Source organism: Chrysemys picta, chromosome 11, assembly GCF_011386835.1.
Source record: "Chrysemys picta bellii isolate R12L10 chromosome 11, ASM1138683v2, whole genome shotgun sequence".
NCBI lineage: Eukaryota > Metazoa > Chordata > Testudines > Emydidae > Chrysemys > Chrysemys picta.
In genome coordinates this window covers 37481317-37504594 of record NC_088801.1, presented here as the reverse complement: position 1 = coordinate 37504594, position 23278 = coordinate 37481317, and the positions used below count along the sequence as shown (strand labels likewise).

At 41.8% G+C, this 23278-nt stretch overlaps 1 protein-coding gene across 2 annotated transcripts in view; it reads right to left on the bottom strand.

The window, feature by feature from the left end:
• Window positions 1–1805: 1805 nt before the first annotated feature.
• The window catches only part of CERS6 (ceramide synthase 6), a 208959-nt gene continuing 187486 nt past the window's right edge, over window positions 1806–23278 (bottom strand). The window contains exons 9-11 of one of the 2 annotated variants that reach the window (XM_005290402.5): window positions 12128–12284; window positions 11081–11104; window positions 1806–6842 (exon numbers count right to left, since the gene is read on the bottom strand). In XM_005290402.5, coding sequence (XP_005290459.1) covers window positions 6681–6842; window positions 11081–11104; window positions 12128–12284 — 343 coding nt within the window. In that variant the 3' untranslated portion in view covers window positions 1806–6680. The remainder of the gene's footprint in view (window positions 6843–11080; window positions 11105–12127; window positions 12285–23278) is intronic. The other variant, XM_005290403.4, reaches the window with a different exon arrangement.

Genomic DNA, 23278 nt, shown 5'->3' with positions numbered 1-23278 from the left:
AGTGTAGCGCTACCACTGGTCTGACAAGTAGCCATGTCTATGGTTGTTTGCCACAGGGTTTTAGCCCTTGTCCTAAAGAAGCATGAATCTTCTGTTCCTCTCCCAGCAGCTGCACCAAGATCCAGCTGAGTGACAACATTGCATCCGACGACGTGGGTATTCACCCATGAAAGCTTATGCTCCAATACGTCTGTTAGTCTATAAGGTGCCACAGGACTCTTTGTCGCTTTTTACAGATCCAGACTAACACGGCCACCCCTCTGATACTAAACATTGCATTCTGTGTGCAAAGGGAATTCTGTGGGCTCAGGGGCAGTATACTGGGGAACCTCAGGTCCCCTCCACATTATCTCCAGCCATTTGCCATGCACACTGCTGGCTTCCCACCATGCTGTGTAAGTGGAGGGGGCATATAGGCCATGGACAGTGCTAGATGTCAGACACACTACATGGGACAAACTCCTGCAGAATTAAACCTCTTAGTGAAACTCCTAGACAAGCAAGGACTTAAATTATGCATTTTTTAAAAAAAATGATATGCTAGTGTACTTGAAGGCTATGTCTACACTACGAGCTGGGGTAGGGATTCCCCAGGTCCCGTACATGTACTTGCGCTAGTTCTCATTGAGCTAGCACACATACAAATAGCCCTGCAGCTGTGATAGCGCACGTAGCTGCAGCATCGGCAGGCTGAGCTGTGCAGAGTACAAACACACCTGAATCTGGTGGGCATGTACTTGGCAGGACTCAGCCGTTCCCAGGGCCGGATTTACACATTATGCACCTCTAGGCACAGCATCTTCAGCGCCCTGCCTACAGCTGACCTTCATGTGTTCTGTAAAATATACCAACCTCCCCACCACCAATGCCAGCACTGCTGGTTCCATAACCTCTGACCCCATTGCCCAAACCCTAAAACCTTCTTTTCCCCTTGTCCCCTTCTCTGCCCATTCCCAACCTGCCCCAGCCCCCCAGATCTCCCCTGCCTCACTCACTGCTCCCCGCCTGCCCCTACCCCCGACCTCCGCAGCCCAGTTCTCCCTGCCCCACCTTCCCCAGCACTCCCATGCCTCTGCCCCCCAGCTGCAGAACTGGCCCTGTTCCTCCCCACAGCAGCTCCTCAAATTAGCACTGCCCACCCCAGCCCCCCTCTCCACAGGCGGAGCAGCCCCAGGGCAACGGGGGCGGGGTCAGGGTCAGGGTCAGGGCCGGCTCCAGGCACCAGCGGAGGAAGCACATGCCTGGGGCGGCATATGCTAAGGGGCGGCATTCTGTCCATTCTGTCCGGGCGGCTTTTTTTTTTTTTTTTTGCTTCGGCAGTTCGGGCAGCAGTCCGAGCAATTTTTTTTTTTTTTTTTGCTTGGGGAGGCAAAAATGGTAGAGCTGGCCCTGGCCAGGGCACAGCCTCCCTGGGAAGGCACAAGACCCTCCTGCAGCCCAGCGCGGCAGCCACACTCTGGCTCTGCTCGTGCAAGTGAATGGGTTGCTGGCCATGCCTCTCCCTGTCCCTCCCCGGCACAGGGTGGAGGCAGCGGAGCGGCTGAGATTGGGAAGGGGCTGGGACACTCCCTTCAAAGCGCCTCAAGTTGGAGGCCATTCCAGGGGGACTTTTTTCTCATCTACTGAATTCCATAAAATACCATAGACAACTTCCCACGGATATTCAGAACTAAAAGCATATATGGGACCGCTGAAAAAAGTGTTGGAGTGTGTACTGTGGGTAACAACCCATGAGCTAGGAAATGGTGTCACGGACACTGGAAATACTACGTTTTCATTTAATAGAACAGAGAAGGAAATTGACATTACATTCCTAATGCTTATGTTTATTATGAAATTGTCTCCAAATTAAAATAATTCACAATATTGATTGGTTCCATATTAAAAATAAAACCAAAAAACAATAAAACACAAAGTAACTCCCAAAGTTTTGCACAATATCTATGCATAAAAGAATTCTAACTACTGAATATAGAGCTGTACTTCGGACAGTGGAATTCTAACATGTCATTGTATTTCTGAGAGAGTTGCTGAAGTACAGAACTGCCATGAAAACACAGGTGAAATTGTGTCATCTGTCCCACCCTGGCTCTGCAGATAAAAAGCACATATAACATCACTAATGTGTATGAAAATAAAGCCTTAGAATTCACGGACCCAGCTAAAGGGGCTCAAAGCTCTATGGGACCCAGAATTTGTGTGTTTTTGTTCCATAGATCATTTTAGACCAGTAGAGGTCTACAGAACATTACAGATCACTTTGGTTTACAGTTTGACATGTCTGATCATTAAAGCTCAACGCTTGATGGGGTTCCAAAATGTCACACCATAATATATACACTGTTTCCTCCATTATTAGAACTGGAAGCTATTTCAAAAATGGAGAACTCAGTACAGACACACTCGAACACTGTGTTTTCATTGCAACTACAATCAGAAACCCTTACAATGTAAAGGCTATATATGTATGTCAACTTTTCCAAACTTCCACCATTGTTTAAAAAGAAAAAAAAAAGCTGTCTTTGTAAAATTCCCATTAGGTCCCATTTCTAAACCAAAAGCACTCAAAGCATATAAATAATACAAACTGATTTTGCTTTGGGGTTTCAAGGCAACTGTAATTTACAGTACACGGTGAGGTTGGGCCTATTCTGGTCTATGTTACAATGAAGGGTACAAAGTGTTCAACAGATCCTCTCTCACAAATCTCACAAGTAGTAGCTAACTGGAAATATACAAAGAATGAACTTTAGCAAACAGGATTTTTTAAAAAAATATCAAAGTATCAACAGTAGAAAACCAATGGCATCCTGTCTTTCATTAAGAATTACAGGAGGTTGGAATAATGATGTGCAGTTAAGTGAGATGAATAATACAGGCATTGGATTTCTAACTAGAAAATTCTGTGTAGCCTATGCGTAGTATCTAGCCAGAGACACTTATGTTGATTATCAATGGCATTTGGTTGCAGAGCAATTTTTTTTAAATAGTGTTGTATTCATAGCCAAATAGTGACTTTCTGTCACCACTGATGGACTCAGATTTAACACAAGAACCACTTGAAAGTACGTGAAGCTTTTTGTGCACATGGCTGGTTCTCTGAAAAGGGGTTTTGGCATTAATGACTATGCTGAATGTTCACAAAGATTTGATGCCAGGTTGAAGTATGCACATCTGGATGCATATAGAGGGAAGCCGTGCCCCATTCTACCTCTGTTGGAAACATTAAATGGAATAATCCATAGAAATATCTACAAAATGGCAACAAGGAAACAGCATGAGTCACTTTTTGGTATTTTAGAACTGACACAACATAACCTTGGTCAAGACTCAGATGAATCTAAATTCCACCCCTATTTCTTTGATTGACGAGATCTTTAGCATATTCAAGGACTCTCAGCTTTTGATTAAAACCATGTGCTTTCCTTTTTGTATATTGCATGTCAATGCTAAAAAAGAGTAAATGCAACAAGAACTGAATCTTAGTTTACTATGTGTCAGGGATAATTAGAAACAGAAGACAAATTCTTACTATTTGCTAATAAAGTCTATATGTTGCTTTTTCATTTTTCTACTTACCTATTCCAACCTCAGGGTCTCTTAACAAAAAGGGAGCATAGAAGTTGAAGTGAGGGAAAAATGATAAATGGTTCATTAGGAGGCGAAGAGCTTGAAAATACTAATATATAGTTGGAATACAAATTCTTGTTTCTATAGGAACTGGATAACGATGCTGTGACATGTACTGATGTACACAACCTTCCAATCCTTCGCAATTATACAGAGCTGTGTGAACCATTTACAGGTCAAATCTCTTTACAAGTTTTGTGAAATACATCATTACCCAAAAAATATACAACAGCCATCAAAAGTGTTCCATCCCCATTACAATCTCTCTCAATGCAAGAACATAAACACAGGTTCAAATTCAAAATATTTTGAATGTATGCCACTTTCTTCATGGAGTGAAACATTGTTCTTCTGCAAAGGCTGAGTCAGAACTGTTTTGACTCCTGTCAATTGACGTAATGACCCAGAACAATACTGCATAAAGCATGTTCAACAAAACTTTTTGGTCCTGTCTGATAAGGATGGGAAAAATTCAATGAATTTCCCAGTTCCCTCAAATACTGTGGATTGAATGTTTAGCAATGGTTCCGTGATGGTTAGCAAAGCTCTTGATACATTCTGATCCCCATCCCTATTTTTCCAACTACCCACTTTTAATATCACATCTTCCTCATGCAGATACATCTTAATTAGAGTCCCATTTCATGCTACTAATAGGACTCGGAATGTCTAGGACAGCCGGAGAGGGTTGATAATGAAATGAGAGGGATACACCTGACGTAAAGGCCAGATTGTGATGACTCTTGCATGACTATACAGGAGGGGAGGTAGAACCTCTAATTAATCTCGGTCCCAGATACTGACGTGGTGCTGGTGTCATATGTATATTGCTATTTTAAAACAAGACTGCATCCTTAGATAAAATGAAAAATTTACCAGCATTCTAGAACTTTGGAGTTTCAAGAATTCCCAAACTTTTCTGAGACATTCTACTTCTTACACCTTTCCTTGCATAAGGTACATAGTCCAACAGAGCCAGCCATCTACTCCACTGAACAGCAATGTTTAAGCCTTTATTCTTAATGATAGTCTTGGCAGTTGGTCTTTCAGAGATTATAATTTTTAATTCATTACATCCCATTAATATAGTGTCACCATAAAATCTCTCTTTCTATAATCCCAACATCAGCGTACCATTTCAGATCTCAGGGTATTTTCTATACAGACTAGTAGTGCATTTGCCTTTCCTTCCATCTCTTACTCTCTGCCATTATTCTTGCATTTATCCTCCCTGAAGTGGAAGGGCCATTTTTACTCTTGATGTCTTGCCTTTACTGTCCGCACATTTTTGGCTAGTACAAAGGGCCTTTGTGCTTAATGATGATTCCAGAGACTTCCAAAAACCAGCACAAAACACTAACTGGGTAAAGAGATGGGATAAATATCCATCTTTCAAAAGAAATAAATGGTCTTGTAGCTTTTTTCAGTACCATTCATATGGAATAAAGCCACTAATAATAATACTCTACGGCCTGAGAAATCATCTGCATTTTGATACTTGCATAGTGTGAGGAAACAAAACTATTTTCTGGCTCACAGTACTCCTGCTGAAGATCGCGCTCTCAGCCCTGGTAATGCAACAGATGATTTTCTAGTTTACTCCTTCCTACCTCTTTCTAAATTTCTTTGGTCTATATGCACATTGCTTCTGTTCACACATACACAACACGGTTGAAAAGCAGGATGCATAGAGACTGCTCCCCAGAAACACTCCTACTGCTGGCACTGCCGTTGAGAGCACAGAAGACTAAAAAGAGGTCCTCTTTGCAATACTTCATCCAAGGATTTTCCACAAACTGATGATCACATCAAAAAAGGAATAGTCTATTTCTCCTCACACGGACTCCTTTGGGAGCACAGTTTGCGCCTACTCATACATCTCAGATTGAATAGTAGAGCAAAATTATTTTACAGCTATTCCCAGCTTTATTTCTAGGTCCAATAAAAAATACTGAAGCGCCCTAAAAGTTTGCTATGAATAAACTTCTCTGGGTCTGGTAGTGCAGAACATTCCGCCATCTCCCCACTTCTGTATGACAAAAAATCTGGAATGATAAGAACAAGATCTCCACTGAATCCTGTCCGTTGAAGCAATGAATGTTCAGCTGCTGTTCTGTCATTGTGCCACTGCTCTCATCCTTTCCAGCTCAAAGGAACAAATCCTCAAATTCAGGAATGAATTCTGGATTCACAACAGTGGACATCAGCAAACATCTCTCTTCTGACACTGGATCATCTCTCAGCATGAAATTTATGCAAGAAACTGAAGTCTGTAGAGTTAAAACTTGCAAAGCAGAGCTAAACTTCAAGTACGAGTTTATCATTGCTGTTGACATAAAGGTATCTTGTGTATTTGAACAAGTAATCAAGTCTATTCTAATGCAATTAACCACCAATTGAGTTTAAAACAATGCTAAAGTAATACCCTACAATAACCACAGATTTGTCTGAATTGCTAATTGACCACATTAGACACTATTTAAAATATTAATCCATCCTTTTAAAACTTTACATTGGGGAAATGGCCACTGTGATTTCAGAGGTGATTTCAAAACTAGCACTTTAAAACACAAAGATAGCAAAACTCTCTGGAGCTCAGCTAGAATCTGTAAAGCCATGTTATAGCTTACTGTAAGTGACAAATCAAGCAGACTACTACTTATAGAAGACTGGGCAACAGGAATGGACCGAAGAGATCTTAGCATGTCGGTCTCCACTAGTGTGATTCTAAAGAGCAAAAGAGTAAGGACATTCCCTTTTGTCCGTAAGTCCCCAAACATATTCAAAATAAATAATATTCTAAGACAGTACAAATAAAAATACTGCTCCCATTGTGTCAATTACATACATGTACAGCATGCCTACATATACAGAATGGTGTGTCTCTTCGTTCACAACAGGAAATATGGCAGTGCACTATCAGTATGCTTTGATACTTCTAATTTTTTTTCTGATGCTGAGATATATGAAGAAACTGCATTCACAACTTATTATTTACTTCTAGTAGTAAAGAGTTCACTTTGTTCATGTTTCATGAGTTAGCTCAAGGATTAATGGTCCTCTGAACAAGTGCTACCAGTAAGATATCCATTTGTCCCGTTGGCACCACTGGTCCCATTTGTGGTGGTAGTGTTGTGTGGATTATTTGAACGAGGTACTGAATCATCCTCATCCGAACTGGATTCAACATCACTTCGGTCATCCTTTGCTACCTGAAGAACATGTGAGAAGGAGCATGTTATAGGCTATTGCACGACAGCATGATGAAGCATGCACTAGTTCACGCCAGAATCAGAGAAATTAGGGCCTGAAGAGACTCTTCAATCTGAACTTTAAAAGGCGCCTCACCCCTGACATTCTTTTGTGCAATTACCTTTCTAGGCACCCTTCAAGCACTGATCGCTGCACAAAAGTAATTGGTTCCTCTTCTCTTCCTTGACTGCATTCCTCAAATGTATGACCTTGGTCATATAGTGTAAGGTGTAATGCAGCAAAGCCAAAAAGAGGCAGAGAGTAAAGAATGCTAGAATTGCCCTCACTGCCCTGTTTCAGGGCACTCATGTGTTTACCATGGTGGTGAAGAATGCAGGGCCAACATGGGCAGCAAGCAATGAGTGGGGAAATCAGTGAAGGTGCATTAGGCATAAGGCACTAATGGGAAGAGGCCTGCAGACCAACAGTGATGTGCAACTTTAAAGTTTTTCCTTCCATGTTTGGTTCTATTAATATACATATTATTATAATACTTGTATTAAGAAGGCATCCATGCTGTAACACCAGATTAGAAACACGGGCACTAGCTTTTTTCAGTGTGATACATTTGTGTGAATTGGTGGGGGGCAAAAAACAGCTGATGAAGTGATTTCTCTGAAATGTTTAAAGTGCTCTTGGGTAAGAAATTTAACTCTACTTGTTTCAGTTTTTACAGGGATCCTTCTACATTCCTGAAGAAGCCCAGAGTATCTCTCCCTCTGTTCCCTCTTAATAGCCCAACTGCCTTGAAGGCTCCAACGGCAACCACCATCCTCACAATTAAGGATGACTGACATGACTCCTTTCAGACCACGTTTGTTAATTGGCCAACAGAGAATAGAGCACAAGGCACACTTGGGAGTTCCAAAGTACCTGCTAATAAGTACAGTCCCTAATGCCAGTATCTTATAATGCTGCAGATATGAAGCCCTTGAAATTAGACTTCTGCTCAAATCAGAATTTTGATTTTATACTCCTGAATTAAATATTACAATGGATTCTTCCATATAATGCGACTTTTATGTTAAAACTCTTGAAATAAAATGATGCACTTTGAATTACACTTTAGTCAAACACAAGTTATGCGCTCAGTACTGAGGTTAGTGGGTGAAATTTAATAGCCTGTGTTATACACAGACAAGGTGGGTGAGGTAATATATTTTATTGGACCAACTTCTATTGGTGAGAGAGAGAAGCTTTCGACCCACAAAGAGCTCTTCCTCAGGTCTGGGAAAGGTACTCCAAGCATCACAGCAAGGTGGAACAGATTGTTTAGCATAAGTAAGTAGCACATATTATAAGGGACCATTCAAGGTGGAGTGGCCTGTTAACAGGTTACACAGGTCAGACTAGATAATCTGATGGTCCTTTCTGGCTTTTAATTCTATGAATATATGAAAATTTAGGGCTAGATCCTCAGCTGGTGTAAAACCAGAGTAACTATAGTGAAGCCCAGTAATCCAAAACACTATTCTAAACTGTGCTCCCAATTGTTAAATTATGTGATCAGATATTATATGTTCAAAAAAATGCAATATGTATAATAAGCAGGGGTTTTGTTTTTATAACTTTAGAACTGTAGCACCTTGTTGTACTGTCTACTACTCAGTGTATGTCAAATAAACAGAATCCGGGTGGTCATTTATATGACAACTACACGGCACACCATTTTTATAAAACAAACTGCAGGTGACTGGACTAGATGACCTCTCGAGGTCCCTTCCAGTTCTGATTTTATGATTCTACAGATTAGGTATAACACAGAGTAAAAAATGAAGATAAGATGGCATATGCTGACTACCTAAATTAGCTGGTAAACTACAGTCATACACCTCTACCTCGATATAACGCTGTCCTCGGGAGCCAAAACATCTTACCGCATTATAGGTGAAACCGCGTTATATTGAACTTACTTTGATCCATCAGAGTGCGCAGCCCCCCCTCCCCCCGAGCACTGCTTTACCGCGTTATATCCAAATTCGTGTTATATCGGGTCGCGTTATATTGAGGTAGCGGTGTAGTTGATTACCTCATTAGCTCAAATGCACCTGATGAAGATTACTGCTGGTTGAAAATAAATTGAATATTATATGGCTGCTGACTAAATTATTAACATACAGACCTCACTGAAAAAGAGAGCTTGTTGTATAAGTAGTTGTGACACAGACATACTCAGACAAGTATATTACCCCAAACCATTTTCTCAATATTTCACCAAAGGGGGAGTCATGGATAGTCTCTGCCGAAAGCTAAGAACTAGCTGATCGTCACAGTTATTGTGAGATGTTTGTACATTTTTAGAGCTATCTAACATGTAGAATACTGTGTTCCAACTCTGTTGGGAGTGAAACCTATCACCTGAGACCTGACCTACTCAACATGAGAACGAGGGACATCCGTGGACTGACCCAGTTTGTGTTTACAGTCTAGGCCAGATGCAGTCTTCAGCATTTTCAAAGACAAAAGAACCCCAATAAAAAATCTCTGAACATGGGAGCCGTGGGTTGAAGGACAATAGTCTGTGACTGTGTAAGAGAAGAAAGAAGAGGACAGGGAGGATTATAGAGGAGTGACTCTGCCAACAGGGGTTGTCTCATGAACGGTAGATCCCAGCTTTCTAGACTGTACAAGAGTTTTATAGCACTCATTTGGGTGTGAAATACCTTATCAGACAGGAAAGTAACTTAATAACTATAACTACAGTAACTATAGTTTGTGTCTTATGTTTTCCTTTTACCTGTAGCCTGATGTTTCCAAATCCTTTTACGTGCCTGTATTTTGAATCTTTATCTCATGCTCGCGCAAATAAACTTTAATTTGGTTTTACTATAGATACATCTGAGTGCCTCGTGCTAAGAAGAGTGTTGAACTGAGGTGAAACTGCTGAAGTGGGGGTGAACTGAATGGAAGCAGTGGATCGGTGTGATTGAGGGGGTCCAGAAAATAGGGAACTTGGTACTCCAGAGTAACAGAGTGGGGTGTGTAAACTGCTAGCTTGCAGAGGGAAAGAGAAGTGCTTGTATAGCCTGGAACAGCTTGTGTTGCCAGCAGCTAGCTGGTGGCTGGAGAGAGTTTCTCCTTGTGGGCAGGAACAAGACTCCCTCCCACTGTAAGCAGGTGATAGTGATTCACCCCAGACACCTCGGGTAACCCCAATAAGTGTCCCAGTAGTCCAACTCAATAAAAAAAAATACTAGACCATTATAACAATGACCCAATTTGCAAGAATAAGAAAAAAATGCTATGTTACCACACTGTATATTTTATTGTATTGTATTGTATTATCTGAGAAACAGAACAGTATGTGATCATGTAAGTTAACATTGCAGTGTTGAGAGCAGAGTTAAGGTTGCAGGTGCATCCTTAACCTTAAAAACAATGAGGAATCCGGTGGCACCTTAAAGTCTAACAGATTTATTTGGGCATAAGCTTTCGTGGTAAAAAACCCACTTCTTCAAAATTACAGATGCAGGCATAATGCATCTGTAATTTTCACTCCATGCATCTGAAGAAGTGAGTTTTTTACCCACGAAATCTTATGCCCAAACAAATCTGTTAGTCTTTAAGGTGCCACCCGACTCCTCGTTGTTTTTGTGGATACAGACCAATACGGCTACCCCTCTGATACTTGACATCCTTAACCTTGTCATTTCCTTATTTCTCAATGCTTAACTCTGCAGCCTTAACAATGTCTTAACAGTTTTCTTTGATGGAATTAATTTAAATTTAAATTCAATTCTTTAGGTAGCTGACATGCACTGAAATACACAACCTGAATTGTGCCAGAGCAGGGGGCTAGGCTGTTCTACAGTCTGTTATGTTTATTTGTATTACAATAGCTAGACACCTCCACCAGGACTGGAGTCCTTCGGGGTTAGGCACTGCCAGTGCTTAATTTGTAACGAAAGAGGTGCCGGGGCTCAAGCAATTAAGTGCTGGGGCTCACACAATTTTTTTCCTTTCATAACGGATGTGACAAGCCTAGAGATGCCGGGGCTCAGTCCTGGCAAGCCTTGGCACACAGTAAGCACTGGACACTGCACAAACACAAAGTTAAAAACAGTCCCTGCCTCTAAACACAGCCCAAGCAAGAAGCAGGTGTAACAATCAGAAGAAACAGGGAGGAAGGACACAGGGAATAGCAAAACATAGATTTGTATGCATGCGTCTTTTGCACAGCAGAATCAGAGAAACTTACATGCAAAGGGTTCCACTTTCCAGCCTTCCAGGACAGCACACGGAAAAGGATAAACAAGTAGAGTAAGAAAGTCACAGTAATGCTGGTGTGAAATCAGGATTACTGAGGGTTAGAATTGCTAAAGCAGAGGTGTCCCAACTGTGGCCCTCAAACAAAATCACAGACCATGGCAGCACACATCTTTAATACAGAGGGGGCAGCTGATATCAGGTGGGCTCAATCCAAAAAGGAGCTGAGCACTTTGGCCACAATCTTGTAAAGCAGTTAAGCACATGAACAGTCCCATTCACTTCAATGGGACTATTCACATGCTTAAAGTTAAGCACATGCTTAAGTGCTTTGCCCCTTGTTAGTCTGCGCCCACAGACTGGATGGTTCAGCATCTTGATCTGAGTAGTCTGGACATACTGTATGCTTGGACTTGTAGACACTGTGAACCACACCCCTGTTTTTAAATAGAAGTGGCAACAATGTGTTAATTTTGTACAAAGAGGTCTGGCCCTTTGGCTCCTGGAAATACGGCCCTCTATTCAGTCAAAAGGTCCCTGAAGCTTAAGACTGTAAAGAGTTCAGACCCACATCTCTGCCAATTACCAAAGAGGCAGCATGACAGGTTTCAGTTTATTTTATTATTCTTCTCAGTTGGGAGGCAGATATTTTTCACCAAATATTCTAAGAAAGGAAGTAAAACAGAACTGGCAGAATGCAAACAAGTGCTATTTACACAACTCCTATATGTGTAGTGGGATTTGACACACCTATTTTTAAAAAAAGGAAGCATTAATAACAACATAATCCTAGTCTTAAAAATGCATGTATTTGTAGTTCACACATCTAGTACATTTGTTATCAAGGTACAAAGCTAGTAAGCTTTCCATTAAAGGAAAGAAAAGCATATCACAATACAGCATCTGTCCTCAAGTCTGTGTTTTGGGTCAGATAAAGAACAAATCACTGGACAATTACTAAGTGCTATTCACTAATTTTAAAAACATTACAAACAAAATGTTTACTGCAAAACATCAGACAGTGTTTGTGTCATCTTACCTTGCCTCTGGAGATAGCTTTATAAGCTGCTTTTATGATTAGATAAGACCAAAAACAGTGCAGGACTTGAAGTACTATGAGCAATGTGTTAAAGAACCACAGGGCAGGAAAATTGCCCAGAGCTTCATACAATTCAAACAGCATTGTGTTTAATATCCTAAAAGAGAGAGGGAGACAAAAATACTTACATTTTGTTCGAGTCAACAGTAATCTAAAAAGGAGCCCTTTTTCTAATTAAGATGACAAATATTTGATTAGATGGTATCCACACATATATTCAATTCTCAGATTTATAATGAGAGACTGAATAGCACTGGAAGAGGAGTGATAAAGCATCATTTGTGGCTCTGTGTCTCCAGAGGTAAATGACTGCATAACATCACCTTCACTATTTAATTTCAATCAGCGAACACCACATATACAAAGCAAAGGTTCTACACTTCCCCCCCACCCCCTTCCTCTTCAGAACTGGTGAGTAACCAGACATGGGTTCTCTCTAATACCTCTTTATCCTGGACAATCCCAGAGGAATGACAGATTCCCATTCTTCAGATTATTCTCCTCCTCATGCAGAATATACACTTTCCATCACGTCCATCATAGGCTAACAATGAAGCACTTAAGCAAGAGGGACACCTCTCACTTCCAGGTAACCTAATTCTTCTAAGAAGGAGGGACCTTAAAATCAGACTGTACTTGAGTACAACATAATGACACCAACACTCCACCCATTTTACCGGTATAATGAGTTTTTCCCCTCTCTGAAAGGGATTTGTCTGATTTGGAGGAAAAAGATATATTATAAATAGTAACCAATACTTGCTATCAGATACTTCTTATAACAAAGAACATTAAACCATATGGCAGTAAATACATTATTAGAGCATTTGTCAATACTATTTACAGCTCTGTTAATGTTTTTACTGTAAATTCCCAGTCTTGACACGAGCAAAGCCTCCAGTGATGGTTTGTTGATCTGAACCTGTACTATGGGACAATTCAAGTAACATGAGACTTCAGCAATTGTGGTATATAAGGCAATAGCATGCCTATGATAGGACTCAGAGTGTAATAGGAATTAACTCATTCAACACTTGAAAACTAAAATAGTGCTTGATACAATCTGGGTCATAGTGAAGAGTGAGGCAACAACCAAAACTAACAGGAGATTGGGCAATAATAGGATGTAGGTAGAAGAAACAGCAGTACTTATGGCAACATACGGCTATCTAGGAATGCTTGATACTTTCAGGAGTCAATTAAAAAATGAAGAAGATCATGAGGGTTTCTTACATTCTACTCTATACCCCTCTTGCTCATATCTAAAGTATTGGAAAGTTCATTGCATTTAATATTTTAAAATTTTAATTATCACTACATAGCCAGCAGATGGCACATTTAATCAAGCTAACAAATGCGCAGCTTTCAATCTGCTCTTGTTATGCTGTGTTTAGAACACAGAAATCTAGCTAATGTCCTATAGGGCTTTAGAATAGTTCAGATCTCATTTTCTTGGACTGAATCACCAGACTGTGTTTGAACGTTGACATATCTTGTACACTTCAAGAATTCTTTTTACCTAATGACTGACTTGGTCACTATTTTCTCCAAAAACACTTGTGTATAACTCCATCACTATTAATGGGAAATATCCAAATGCAACAAGTATTTATGATTTAATTAGGATAAAAGTGTTTCGGTTAAAATTAGTAGATGATTTCTAATAAACTAGCTTAAGCAGATTAATCTTAAAGCTGTAGAGCATCAGAATGTTGTTTTGATTCTATTAAACATTGGTCCTTTTTTATTCCTGGTCCCTTATGCTAAATTGAATCTGCCTCATAAATTTTACAATGTTTTTTGTGAGAGAGGGAAGTTTCATTGCTTCATTATACAGTCTTACTTTTACAATTCTTTCTGTTTATGGCATAAACATTAGAAAATGAAAGAGTCTGCAGTTAAGGCTAGATATTTGGCACATGATTGCTGTTACTAGCTAAGATTTATAGTCTCAGCTTTGTGCAATTTGTTCTGTCAACGGTAGCGCTAAATGGCACAGTAATGTCCCACTTCATAATCCAAGGTGACACTCTCCATGCATATCAAAACATAGCTTTAGTCAGCTTTGTTTATTTCATTAGTAGTTATTTCAGTTCTAATTACAATATGAAACTCAACTTTTAAAATAAGCAGCTCTTGCATGTAAAGTTACTCTCATTACGTTGAATCTCCTTTTTGATGTCTAAAAACCTGCCCATTCCAGAACTGTAAGGAGTAAGTTATGCTGCACCAGGGATGAATATGGCCCATTCTAACAAAGTCTGAAATCTTAAGAAGATAGAGAGGCCATGTAGAGCATGTCTGAGGCCTAAAGCAATATCACCGCACAAATGTTACCTGCTGGATATCAGAGATGGGAAATAAGCATCCATCAGCAGATCAGAACCCTCTCAGATCTGCTCATGTTTGACAGATTGAGGAACAAACTAGAACTTTCCAATAAGTGTCTGATACGGTTTGCACAAAGATTATTGCACTGACTACTCAAAATGCAATTCAAGGACAGTGACATGACACAATGTGGTTGGCATGGGAGGGACAGCTGGGCCTTTAAGGATAATTGTTAAGCAATTCAAGTACATAATGAAAAACAGAAATAGAATCTGAACATAGAAGACCACAGAAATATCAGATAGGTAAAAAATTGGTTTATGCCCAAAAGAAAGAATATCCCATTTTGGAAGGCTGTGTAAATAGGGATCAGCTGGTTAGGTAGGAGTGAATATGAAGGGAGCTGGTTCTATATTTAGATTTTCAGGGCAGGGCAAGGCCACTAAACTCCCCAAACCTCCCTTCCAACTTCCATTCTTCTAAAGACTCATTTGAAACATATTAACCATATACACTAGACTAAAACAGAAAGCCTGCGGTGGCAATCGCACAACTAAGTTGGTTCTGGGTAAAATTTACAAAAGGGCCTAAGGGCCAGATTTTTTGAAGTATTTAGGTGCCTAAAACTGCAGCTAGGCACCTAGTGGGATTTTTAAATGCACCTCGGTGCTTAACTCTCAAATTTTCACAAGTGTCCATTGATTGTGGAAGCCACCATTTTTTTGTCTGCCTTACCTGACACCTTGAGCTTGATTTCCAGAGGTGATCTGGTTAGAACTGCTGGTGCTTTGCACTTGTGAAAATTAGGCCCAAGATGTCCCAAGCTGGTCACATAAAAACTTAGGCACAACAAAATCAGAGACCACTTCTGAAAATTTGGCCCTAGGCAACTTGCTCCTGCTTCTCAGCCAAAGGAGGCAGAACTGAAATGAAAATTACTGTGAGTAGCACTAGCTTCTATGGTGTTTCCCAGCATACAATATACCGTGTTTCTAGGGGAGACTGCTGCACTGAAGGGCTGCTCCTCACGTCTACCCTCTTCCTGGCCAGTCACTTCTCCCCAAATTCACCTAGTGAAAGAAAGGCACATGTTGCCAAAATGGGGCAGCCAGCAGTTACGCTGAGATAGGGGAGAGCAAAGGAGCCAGCACGCCCCTGTGTATGGCCCGTCTGCCGTTTCAGTATAGTTGTCCTGCTTTTGCTTTAACACTTCACAGGAGTGAGACATCCTGCAATACCACACCCATCCCTAGCATATCGATAGCCAGGTATAAAAGCAAATGTAATTGTAACTTAAACCTTATTTATTACAAGCGTGTTCAATGATTATGTCAGTTATTTTTCAGCAACAATTGTTTTGTCCTTTCCCGGCTTTTTCACCTTAAAAACATTTCTATTTACTCCTCCACTTCCAAACAAAGAGAGCTGGAGAGTTTCCTTGCTCCAGTGTCTGAGGCTAGTCAATTTGAGCAGAGAACTGGAAGTTGGGACTCCTGGGTTCTATGTTTGGCTATTCAAGTAACTTGCTGTGTGATTTTAGGACACTCAGCTAAGTTCCCTGTAACCTGCGTGGCCGCACAGCAGTCTATTTAGCGCTGCGCAGGCGCTCAGCGAACCTGCCCAGCCGAGACCTGCTGCAGCCGGGCGAGGGGCACCCCTCCTCCGGCCCCAACTCAGCTCCGGATCTGCTGCGGCCGGGGGAGGGGTGGCCCTCCCCGGTTCCCAACCCAGCCCTGGATGTGCCATGGCCGGGGGAGGGGCGCCTATCCCACGGTCCCAGCCCCGGCGCTGGAAGGGCAGGGAAAGGCACCTCTCCCAACCAGCCCAGGTTCTGCATGGGGAGAGAGAGCTGTGGGGAGTTCTTTCTCCCCACTGTAGCCCCAGAGCACCCTCCAGCACCCCAACCCTCTGCCCCAGCCCTGAGCTTCTCATCCCTGGCCCCACCCTGGAGCCTTCACCCCCCCCACACCCCAACCCTCTGCCCCATATCCCCGGCCCTGCCCCAGAGCCCACACCCCAACCCTCTGCCCCATCCCTGAGCCCCTCATCCCCTGCCCCACCCCAGAGCCTGCACCCCCAACCATAGCCCTTATATCCCTGTACTCCACATGCCCCACACCTGAGCCCCTCCCACACTCCGAACCCCTCAGCCCCATCCGCACCACATGAATTTTGTTATGTGCATCAATATGAACGTGATGTGTCACACATCAGCTCCATACTGGTGCACATAACAAAATTCATTCCGCACATGAGTGGGAAAAATTAGAGGGAAAACTGACACTCAGTACTCCTTTGCCTCAGTTTGCTCATTAAAATGGGTATAATATGACTTTTACCTGCCTCACAGGGCTGTTGTGAGGCTTCAGTCATTCGTTAGTAAAGCACTTGGAAGAAAGGAAGAACAGTAAGGTGGAAAAAAATAATGTTATGGGAGGGAAAAATACTCCTCAGCCCTGTCCAATCTAGACTCACAATTAAGGCAGTGGTCTCTCTCTTTACCAGCTGGAAGGATCTCGAGAGAGAGATTCTTAGTCTTTTCTAATCTCTATAGCTTCCATGGAGCATTCAAATTTAGTTAGTCAATAGTGTAATGATTCAACGCACTTTAGCATTATTGACAACAATCCTGCTCCCAACACACGCACAATATATGCAATACATGGCACTCCAGAACAGCATGTTTGCACCAGAGAGATATCTGCTTAACCCCAACTCCCCACTATTCCAATTAAGTTAGAACATTGGGCACAGCACTATTACTACCTCTATCCCCTGTTGTGCACAATAGAACGCACTGAACACCGGACAGAATTACTGCTATTAAACACTCTTCTCTTGGCCAGCAGACTGTTCTACACTTTCAAAAAAAAATATTAAATCTGTTAAACTTAATTATCCAGCTGTGCTCTGAGCCTGATATTGCCTTCCTGAGTCAGAAGCTTGAAGGGGTGTGAAATTTTCAGCTGGACCATCATAGGAAGGTGGGGAGAGAATGAGATGTGTATGTGTGTGAGGGGACAAGGGATGGTAAGTCCCCCTCAGCTGACAATGATTACGACCTATCTTCCAGGTAAGGGACCAGTTTCTGCAGGGGATCACCCTGTCTTTTTACCATGATTAGAGTTGAATGTGACCTATATCTCAGCTCTCATAATTTCAACTGGGTTCTCTATCTATTTGTAATTCAGACCTCAGTTATACGATAACTTCGCACATGTGTTAGGGTGAATAGAACTTCTGACCAGGATCAGTTAAGATGAGTTGCCAAACTTCTCCTGAAGGGAGTATGAATTGAAGGGCTCCTCCCCAGGACAAAATTAACCATTTTTAACCAAGAAGCCTGGGTCTATACCACTGACCTGCCAAGGGGCCTCAACCAGCAGCTCTGCTAAATATTTCAGCCTAACAGAGCTAGTACTTAAAGGCCTGTCTTGCCAGTTCTTCTCTTTTCTGACTGGCTGCTCAGTCAGCTGCTGTTCCTTTCACATCACTGCTCTGGAGGGACACTCTTTGGTTCTTGCTGAGTGGAAGGACCAGCTGGTTTCCCTTTCCTTTTCTGTCTCCCAGATTTTCTATTCCTTTTCAGTGCATGGAAGTGGATCTTATGCCAGTAGTCAGAGCATGGGAAATGAGAACAGAGTGACAAAGATCTAGCATAAGCTGACAGGAGTAGGTGGATGGTCCAGTTACTCTCAGAGCATCAGTGAAACAGTGAAGGCCTGAGGGGAAGGAGAGAGATGGAGTACCCAATGGCATTGCAATGGGGTCCTGGATTTGCTTGTCAGCCCTATTCATGATCTCTACTTCTCTGGTCAATGCGCTCCAAGGCCTGGACCAATACAAGGAACATAATGCTGGAGCGGGTCTGACACATTCTATCTCCTGGACAGCTATTTGTGTACCAACTCCAGTGGTAAAGAGTCCTGTGGCACCTTATAGACTAACAGATGTATTGGAGCATGAGCTTTCATGGGTGAATACTCACTTCATTGGATGCATGGGTATTCACCCACAAAAGCTCATGCTCCAATACGTCTGTTAGTCTATAAGGTGCCACAGGACTCTTCGGTGCTTTTACAGATCCAGACTAACACGGCTACCCCTCTGATACTTAACTCCAGTGGTGACATCTGTAATCATGAAGATAGCCCCAATACAGTATAATGATGTTCTCTGAGATGACTTCTATCCATTATTTTTCTTTTCATCTCACTCTCAGGTTTGCGCAAACTCCTGAAACACAGAGCAGGCACTGCCTATTCTACCAGCTCAGGGCCAGCTGCCTCCAACTGGCTATTTCCATTGACGTCTGCAACTTTCACCATACCAAATGATGTTGGTGATGCTACCAGAGAAGCCACTTAATCTGTCTAGCTGAGAGGGAGACCTGTGCAGATAATACATTAAAAAAAAAACGTGCTTTACAATTATTCAAGGCCCTTTTCAAATCAATCCAGACTCTGCCAGGCTCCTCCCTGTTTGGGCTATGTGTGTATCTGTAGCCTAGATGTATCATCAGCCATTTAGGTCAACAGTTACAGTTTTCCTTTCTCTTCCTTCATCACTGCTGTCCTTTTCCAACCCTCCCTTGTGTATTAGTTCAGAATTCTACCAGTGACAAAGAGCTCCCACAAAAGTGAAGGCAAAGCCGACTCTGTGAATGAACCAGAGCCATGAAGGCCAGGGGCCCTAGATCAGTTATAAGTCTAGAGCACAGAGATCTGCTCAGCCTCCTCGAGAGCAGAGAGGGCAGTATGAAGTGAATATATTGCTGCTTTATCAATAGCATTAGAAACATACACACACAGCCAAATTCTGCTCTCATTTACACAGGTGTAAATCCAACAGACCCCTACTAAATAGAGCGTGTAATAGTCCTCACTCAGGGTCTGGTTGGGGAGCGTGGCCTAGTGGTCATGACCGCAACCACTGACTGCCAACGGGGTTGTGGGCAGGGGAGCCTGGGCCCTCCCACTCCAACCGGTTCTGACCCAGGGCATTTTGGGCTACCAGTGGTATGGCAACCAAGGCTGCTTAAGGCTGTCTTCCCTGGGACACTTCCTCCCTCTCCCCTCCCCAGGTCAGCTAAGTCCAAGGCATTCCCCTGCTGGGGAAGTCCAAACCAAATAAGTAAGAGTGGGTTTCCAATGTCCAGAGTCCACAGATGAGGGAGAGGGGGATACTTCCCTCTCCGATTGTCTCTGGGGTGGGTCCTCCCTTCCCTCAGGGAGGGCCCTCTTGAGCAGCTGTGTCAGAGCCTTTAGGCTTCCCTCTACTCTGTGCTGCTGGAGCTGTGGGCTGCAGGTCTGCTCACCTTCAGCGCTGCCACCCAAATGAGCTAATTCCCTGTCTTAATTACTCCAACAGATGGAGCATTTGCTGCAAGTGTAGTGGGGCAGGGCTGGCTGAGCCCAAAATAATTCCTTAACCCCTTAGTGCCCAGTGTGGGGTTTGTACACCCCATCACAGAGCGTCTCCGGATTTACATCCTTATAGTTAAGTGCAGAACTTGACCCATAGCTTCTTTTGATTTTGAGTCACTTGTCAGATGGAGAGGGAAATCAAAATGAGCAATGGACTAACATGTACCTGTGTTTGAAAGCAAGTGGCCATTCATGAACGACAAAAGAATTTGGCTCGGGATCTTAAAGTTGTTCCCGAACAATCAAGTGAATTCTGAGTTGTTCAATGTGCTTCAGTGCTGTCACATAACAACCAGGGATTTTGACTCTGTAAAGTACAGACGCCTGTGTTGTGCAAGAATAAATCAGACAGATCAAGGAAGTGACACTGGCCCCAAGGTGGGGTGTCCACTAGGCATCCTGAGGGACAACTGTGACTTACAATGTCTTGCCACGGGACTTATGTGTAAGTGCAGGATGAGATCAAAGATGATCAAAAGCTAAATTTTTATTTTTTTTGTTAACCTATTGAGGAAGATAAAAGTACAAACAAATATGCTGCACATTTATTTTTGATAAATTAACCACTAATTAACTGAAGCCCTGGGCTCCTGGCGAGATGCCAATACAGTCTGACTGTCGCCTGTTTTAATACTAATCAGCAACAAAACATCTTTGCAGAAATCACAGAATTGCCACTGAGATAATGTTATTTTAAGCCCCATATAGATCAGTAGGGCTTTCAGTTATTTAACTAATATAATGCAACAGACAGGAACTTATTCATGTTTGATGTAGTGTAAAAGGAGCCATTCTGATCAAGCTGTCTATTGTGCTGAGTTCAATTGTGCTTATCTGTTCACCCAATTTCTTCTCATCAATGGCTCCTGCCCACTAACAGATTTGCAGTCACTGGTATGAACACTAATATCTCCACTCTTGTTGACAGAACAACTGAAAACACAGGGTCATATACACCTTCACAATCAAAGCGCATATCTCAGGAGAGTCTTTCTATAGAGATTTGAATAAAGGAGGATTTCAGATTCCCTGGCAGAATGCAATTATACTCAGCAAAATGTTTTATCAGGAATATGTTCTGCCAAAATGCATGTGTATGTGTCTGGGATCAGAGCACATAGATAGAGGAAACAACGTCATTTATATTTCCAAATCTGAAAATCTTTAAGAACATATTAAAAGCTTGGACAGACAGCACATAATTCATGTCAAGAGGCATCTGTTTCAGGGTCTGTATTGTTCCCTGCATAAATGAAAGACTTGGGGCATATGATGTATGGGCCAGATTGTCCCTAACCTTTGCAAGGGTGTGCAGGGAGAGAGTAAAAAAAGCCTTTGCCATGCCCACTTCCTCTTCCATGCTTCCTCTTGGCACTAAGGACAATTGCAGTTCCTGAGTGCAAGAAAACTTCGGAAATGTTCCCTCCATTCCCCCCCAGGAAGTTGGGAGGAGGCAGGGTTAGGACCCATCTATGGAGCAAGTTAGACACCCCAGCAAGATGACTGTACCAACTTCTCCCAATAATCTTTTCCACAGTAACTCTGCGCTGCCTCAAACCAATGCAGTAATTCAAGAGCAGAATTTAACCCATAGTAATTTGCTTCCAGAGTTTTTTACACTAGAATAACTGAATCACCTACAAGACCCCCAAAGATCGATCATATTAAACAGAAGCGGTTCAATGCATAAATTAAGAGAAAAGCTGTCAAACATATGATCCAAAGGTTACATTCTTGTTGGAGAGTAATTTTATCTACTTGCTAAAGAACTTAGACAGGCAAACAAAAAAAGTATCCTCGCAGCTGATGGACAGAACACCACACAGAATTCAACACCTGGTCATTAGAGAATAAGCAAAGCTTAACTAAATAATACAAATGTTAGCTGAGAAATTCAAAGCATCAACACTCTAATGTAAGTCTATGGTGCTACTCCAAGAGGTATAGTAAAGTAGCCATCTTCTAGAAACAGTCAAGTAACAGTTTCATTTAAAAGTAAATTCTGAGTCAATTTTGGATTTTTTTCCCTCTCCTTTTCGCAAAACCAGAAAACGTAAATTCCTTTAGTCTTGGTCTCTCTCTGTAGGTGGCAAAGTTGTCTCTCACAGAGCTCCCCTCAGCTCCAGATTAGGAGTGTATAGTGGAATCCATCGCAGTGGATGTGTGGGAGCAATCCTGATAGCCGTTGTTCATCAGTATTCTGTTTATTCTCCAGCCTTCATACTTCATTAATCACAGTGATTTAAAAACAGCACCGCAAATAGGTGTGGCAGCAGCAAGAAGGTGAATGCCCCTTACTTTCTCTTGAGATATTTACACCCATCCCAATAATTCTCAGCCCAGAGTGCTGCAGTAATTGTTTCTGTTCTATTTGTATTTTAGAAAAGACACTATTCAAAATAATAACAACTCCAAAGCTCCAAGAACACTGATTGAACAATCTGTCCCTGCCAACAGAATGTGTTATTGGAGCCACAGGGAACAATCTGTATGAACCAAAATTGAGGATAATAAGGATTGACTTTGATAAGCCTGATGATACTCTTTTTATTTAAATTTTGCTTGTTATGATCACATGAAAATCCAAAACCAGAAACACTGAGCAAATGTCACTGGTTGTTATTTACATTAAACCTTTCACTGGTGAATGACATTTTTAACTTTTGCATTGGTTAGTTTCCCTCTAGGCTAACCTAAAACTGCTGAGGCTCAAGTTCTGCTTCAGACAGTATTTGAAGCTTTGGGGTCTCAAGAACCATAAACAAGTCAAAGGGATAAAATAACCAGCCTCCGTTAAGGACAGCATAAGCTTACACTTCATCAGAAGCAGATAGGATGACAATGTTACATCTCCTCTGCTAAAGAATATAAACAAGGATTTATTCAAGGGAGAAGATTCAAGGTGAGTTATTTATTTAATTCACCGAGCCTCTTTTTTATCTTAATTTATACATGAATAGTTTATTACTTCCTCAAATTTATTCATTGTTCAAAATTATTTGCCAAAAGTTTCCTTCAAATAATTATTGGCCAATAGCTGGTTCATTAACTGTTTGTTGTGACTACAAAATATCTGAAATTCAAGCAGCATTCCTTAGTTTTGATTATTAGTCCTAAGTCCAAGGTCTAGTGCTATTGTTTCTGCTCCTTGAGAGAATGAGTAACTCTGTAAATCAAGTTCCTGGTATGAAAATTGTTAATTAGTCATTCAAAATCTGCTGCCTGAAAATACAGAATAGTTTGCAGAGTTGTTGTAGCTGTGTTGGACCCAGGATATTAGAGAGACAAGGTGGGCGAAGTAATATCTTCTACTGGACTAAGCTTGAAAGCTTGT